Here is a 6,000-nt window from a genome sequence, read left to right as displayed (position 1 = left end):
AACAATAACAAGTGCTGGCGAGGATGTGGAGAAAAAGGTACATTGCTGGTGGGACTGCAAACTGGTGCAGCCAATTTGGAGAACAGTATGGAGATTCCTTGGAAATCTAGGAATGGAACCACCATTCGACCCAGCTATTGCCCTTCTCGGACTGTACCCAAAAGACCTAAAAAGAGCATACTACAGGGACACAGCTACATCAATGTTCATAGCAGCACAATTCACAATAGCTAGACTGTAGAACCAACCCAGATGCCCTTCAACAGATGAATGGATTAAAAATGTGGCATTTATACACAATGGAATATTACCAGAAAAAAATAACAAAATCATGGCATTTGCAGGGAAATGGATGGCACTAGAGCAAATTATGCTAAGCGAAATTAGCTAATCCCTAAAAAACAAATGCCCAATGTCTTCACTGATATAAGGGAGGTGACTCAAAACAGAGTAGGAAGGAAGAGCATGAGAAGAAGATTATCACGAAATAAGGAAAAGAGGAGGGAGGGAAAGGGAGGGAGAAGGGAAAATGCATGGAAGACGGAAGGAGACCCTCATGGGTTCACAAAATACATATACGATGGTGTGAGGGGGAAGGGAAGGGAAAAAAAGAGATAAGTGTCACAGTAGTATGGGTAGACAATAGGGATGGGAGAGGAGGGGAGGGAGGGGAGATAGGGAGGGCAGCAGAATACAACTGACACTAGGATTGCTGTATGTACACACATGGATGTATAACCAATGTGATTCTGCAATCTGTACACGTGGAAAAATGAGAATTCATACCCTAGTTGAATCAAATGTATGATATGTCAAGATCATTGTATTGTCTTGAACAACTAATAAAAAAATAAAAATTTAAAAAAAAAGAATATCCTAATTGAACTAAGAATCTTTGTATAGCCACAAAGCTGGTTTTGACAATACAAAGAAAATCAGACTCGGGGCCCAGACTCATACTAACAAACTCACACAGATATTGATTGACACCAGAGTGCTAATTTATTAATTTACAATGAGAAATAAACCTGACAGAGTATAATCTGGTTGACTGTTTCTTTCCCTGCTTTTTTTTTTTTTTTTTTTGGTAGTAGGGATTGAACTCAGGGTGCTTAACCACTGAGCCACATCCCCAGTCCTTTCTGTTTTTTTTTTTTTTTTTTTTTATTTTGAGACTGGGTCTTGCTAAGTTGCTGAGGCTGGCTTTGAGCTTGCCATCCTCCTGCCTCAGCCTCCCAAGCCACTGGGATTACAGATATGTGCCACCATGCCTGGCTTTTTGTTTCCCTCTGAAGAAAAAAAAATCTAGTTTACAAAAGAAAGATTGCTTGAGGAGTAGAAAATATTTGATTTGGGGGCTGAGGTTATGGTTCAGCAGTACAGCACTCATCTAGCATGTGGGAGGCCCTGGGTTCCATCCTCAGTACCAATAAAAATAAATCAAATAAAGGTATTGTGTCCAACTACAACTAAAAAATAAATATTTTTAAAAAAGAAAGAAAATATTTGATTTTGCTTACCATCTTATCCCTAGGGTCTTGAGTAGTGCCAGAAAGAGAACAGGCACTCAATCAACATTTGATGAATGAATGAGTGCTATGAAGGTTGTTCATAGGGTCTTAACTGCTACTGCCATTGAGATGAGATAGACACCCGTTCACCAGAAACAGAGAAGTTACACAATGTAAAAAATGGGTCAGTTTTGGTGTTAGACAAATAAGAGGCTAGATTCCCCCATCTGAAACTTACTTTACTGTTTCAATTAGTAAAGTAAGTAAAGTGAAAGTAAAATAAGTATAATTTATATAATTAGGTTTGATTATATATAAACCCCCCAAACAGCTTCTTTGAATATGTTCAATGTTTAGTTCTCCATCATGGAAAAGATTGGAGGAGGGCAGCTCAGGGATGGTGTAACGGCTACACAATGTTTATGGACTCACATTGTTACCACTCTATTCCACCATCTCAGTGTGTGACTTTCATTTTTACAGTTATATCATGACCCAAGATGGCTTCTGAGCTTCAGCCATCACATCTGCATTGCAAGAAGAAAAACATGGAAAAGGCAAAATGGCAAAACAGAATCCCCTTTCAGACATGCCAGATTTCTTTAAATAGCCTTCCCTCAAATCCCCTCACAACACTACCACTTATATTTTGTGGGCCAGAAATCTGTCATATAGCTAAACCTTGTTGCAAAGAAGGCTGGGAAATGTGGTCTTTTCATCCTTCTGCCAATGTGCCCAGTTGAAAATCCACAAATGCCTGTGTGGATAAATAACTTGAAAATTCTTGAATAGAGATTTAATATAATAGGTAAAGCACCAACATGCTCCAAAAAATGATCATAACCAAATATGTTGACTGAAAGAAATTTCTGCCAGTTGATACACTTAATTAGTTTAACTATCATATCCCTTTGATTATGTTGATACCAACACACTGACAAAGTGATAAGAATAGCTGTTTATTAAATGCTTTTTAGGTGTGGACTTCATAATGGCACTATACATGTATTATTTCAATTAAATTTCACAATAGCTTCTTAGGTAAGTATAAACATTTTATAAAAGAAGAGCCTGAGATCTCAATAATCAGCACAAGTTTAAACAGAAATAGAATTCTAAGAGTCTACTCCCAAATCTGACTCTACATGATGCTTTAATCCTTCCAATATAATATTAAAGAGAACAAATTATAAACAATATTTTAAAACAATAATTCTACCATCTCAGAAGATACAGTCCATTTTGCATATTGCATTCACATAACTATTCAATATATTGTTGCAATTAAATGAGCATACATCATTTTGCCCTCTGCTGTTTTCACTTTATGAAATATCATAAACACTTTCCAGGTTTTGCATTTTCCTAATTATTTTCCTTTTGATATCACATCATTAATCTGCTGCTCTGGAGTGGACATTTAGATCCCAAATTTTTGCTAACAGAAATGGCACGCATTAACAACTTTGCATTTCTTTTCATCGTTATTCTTACAAAACTTTTATATGTGAGTTGGGCATGGTGATACATGCCTATAATCCCAGCTATGCAGAAGGCTGAGACAGGAGGATTGCAAATTGGAGGCCAGCCTGGGCAATTTAGAAAGACCTGGTTTCAAAATGAAATAAAAAGGGCTGGGAATGTTGCTCAGTGGTAGAGTGCTTGCCTAGCATGCATAAGACTTGGATTCAATCCTCATTACTGAAAAAATTTTACATAGGGAAATAATGGCTTAAAATATATAACCATGCTTATTGTACTCACATTGCAATGTTATGTTCCAAAAGATTGTACCAATTTACACTGCCACCTTTAACACAGGAGCAGTGCACACTTCGTGTTACCAGCAGTGGATAGTGTTTATATAAAGAGCTATAGAGAGTTAAAAAGGCAAAATTATATTGTTATGAATGTATGAATATGTAACAAAAAATCCCATTCCTATGTACAACTCTAATGCACAATAAAAAAAAAGTAGAAAAATATCAAGACCAGGCACATAAGAATTTTGAATGGCATTCAAAAATATTTTGTAGGTTATATTATGGACTGAATATGTGTCAGAAGGAGAAACAGGGAGTAAACATAGGTTTATTGGGTATTAAGTAATGTTACTAATCATTATTTAAACAAAATGGTCATCACACGAAGAAGGGGTCAACAAGCATGTGGACAAAAGTGTAGAGAAAATATTACCAATGTACAGTAAGCATTATTCAATAAAATATACCTATTTGGAAAAAGAAAAAAATGAGATGCTTACATTGCATGCATTGTACCATACACAAGAATCTAATGCCCTTTTGTCTTTCAAAACATTAACATTTTGGAGGAGTCCAGGCAAGATGCTTTGTAAGTCATCCTGCACTGTGCATCTATAAGTGGTCCTATACTTTGAAAAAGTCTGATTGTTTCTTCATGTTTAGATTCAGGCTAGTGTGTGCTGTATTTGCAAGAAGAGCATGTAGGCGATGCTGTTCTTTTCTCAAGTGCATCACATCAGGTCAAATGTGATGAGGTTAGACTGCCACTTATTAGTGATGCTTCTTTTGGTCATTTGGTTAAGATGATGCATATACTTTTTTTTTTTCTTTTGTACCAGGGATTGAACCCAAGGGTGCTTAACCACAGAGCCACATCAAAGCCCTTTCCATGTTTTTTTTTTTTTTAAATTTATTATTAATTTTGAGATAGAGTCTCGCTAAGTTGTTCGGGGCCTTGCTAAGTTGCTGAGGGTCGCTTTGAACTCATGATTCTCCAGCCTCAGTTTCCCAAGTTGCTGGGATTACAGGCGTGAGCCACCGCTCTGAGCGGTGCATATACCTTTAAGACACACACACACACACACACACACACAGTGTTCACATTCCTTGAGGCAAAGAATCAGACAAAACTCAGAGTGCGCACCAGGAGGCAGTCGTTTTCCGGGTTTGGGGGAGGGGGACAAGGGGGCCAGCCCTACCACGCCCACCTTCCTGCCCGCCCGCGCCTCTTTGCTTAGAAAATCATTTCTCAGAACCAGAGAGCCCCTACTCCCACGCGCCCAAATCTTTTCCCAGTAGCTTGCGTGCGCCTGCGCAGATCCTCTGCCAAGCTCCTTTACAGAGCCCGACCGCTTCTTTCTCCAGCTCTCTTCCGGTCTCTTCTCAGCTCCAGTTTTTCCCTGAGGGGTCATCACAGGGCGCCAAATGCGCGCCCGCGGGAAGGCCCGGGGGGCGGGGCGCGGCGCTGTGCAGCACATCAGTGGCCTTCCTGGCGGAAGTCCACAGCCTCCCAAGCCTCTGTTTGGCTTTCAGGCTGGCGCCTATCTCGGCCCCCGCGCCAGTTTCGGGCTGGTTGGCGCAGAATCGGGAGACTGCGGGACTATAGCGCCTGTGCACGGCCGACGACTGCGAACTGGGGGCAAGCGGTGAGGGACGACTCCGCACTCAGAGCACTGGTTGGGAGTGTGGGGACAGCAGCGTGATTGCGTGTGGTGGTGGTGGGGTCTTTGCTTTATTTTTTCCGAAGGAGGCGTGCGCCGCCGGGTTCGCTGTGCGGGTCTGCTTTGGCTCAGACCTTGTGGTTCAGGGCGGGGGCCTTTCGGGTTCAGAACCAGCATTCTAGTAGGGCGGCTTGCAAATCCGAGCCACCCGTTGCAGGGTTTTCTGTTTGGGAGACTGTCACATCTCTGTCAGCAAGTGACCCCTTTTAAAAATTCCTTTGGTAAGTCGTACCCACGTGTGGGAACAACTTCAGCGAGACTGGGGTCGGTGGGGCACTGGCCTGATCGAGGGTATTTCACTTCTCCCACCTGCTTGAGGACTACGACAGAAGATATTTGCCCCTCCCTTGCTAGAAACTCCCAGAAAATTGTTACACTTTCTAACTAGGCAGGAGAGAAAGCTGCAAGTGCTGACACCATATACAAATGCGTTTTGTCTTTTTAGTAATGGATTTCTATTTTATGCAGTAACACTTTTTCTTTCAAATTATTCTATGGAAAGTTCTTCAAGTGCTGCTATTTTTTAGCGTTCAAATCTAATCATTTTGGCGAAGTTCCTAAAAAATACATCAATTCAGCATTTCGGGTACATTGTATATCACTCAGTTTGTCAGTGATAATCTTTTACTTCCAAAAATAGAATACAAAAATGCAAATAGATTCGTCTGATTTCTGATTTTTGAACAGTATTCAACTAAAATGTGACTTAACTTCCGTGAACTTCTAACATAAAATCAGATGCTTCACTTTTTTAGCCCAAGCATCTCCTGTCACTCAAATACATCACCATTAATGAGAACTTGCTTCCTAATCAGCTTCCTTTGCATTCAGCTAGTTGTAAATCACAGATTTCAATTTGTTCTTTAGCCTTTCGTTTTTTAAGACAATTTATTTTGGAGAGTCGACTAGCCTGGATTACAAATGGGATATGGGATGTGAGTATCTGAACAGTCTTTGCAGCCGTCTATCAGTGATTTGCCACTAAGCCCTTTCTTCACCCTAAAA

At 40.3% G+C, this 6,000-nt stretch overlaps 1 protein-coding gene across 1 annotated transcript in view; it reads left to right on the top strand.

The window, feature by feature from the left end:
- The first annotated feature begins 4,699 nt into the window (after positions 1–4,699).
- The window catches only part of LOC144249333 (DNA polymerase alpha catalytic subunit-like), a 34,675-nt gene continuing 33,374 nt past the window's right edge, over positions 4,700–6,000 (top strand). Inside the window, 2 exon segments of the mRNA XM_077791582.1 lie at positions 4,700–4,920; positions 5,222–5,286. Coding sequence (XP_077647708.1) covers positions 4,700–4,920; positions 5,222–5,286 — 286 coding nt within the window.

Source organism: Urocitellus parryii, chromosome 11, assembly GCF_045843805.1.
Source record: "Urocitellus parryii isolate mUroPar1 chromosome 11, mUroPar1.hap1, whole genome shotgun sequence".
Classification (NCBI taxonomy): domain Eukaryota; kingdom Metazoa; phylum Chordata; class Mammalia; order Rodentia; family Sciuridae; genus Urocitellus; species Urocitellus parryii.
Note: the sequence above shows the minus strand (reverse complement) of the source record. Positions and strands in the feature narration are given on the sequence as shown.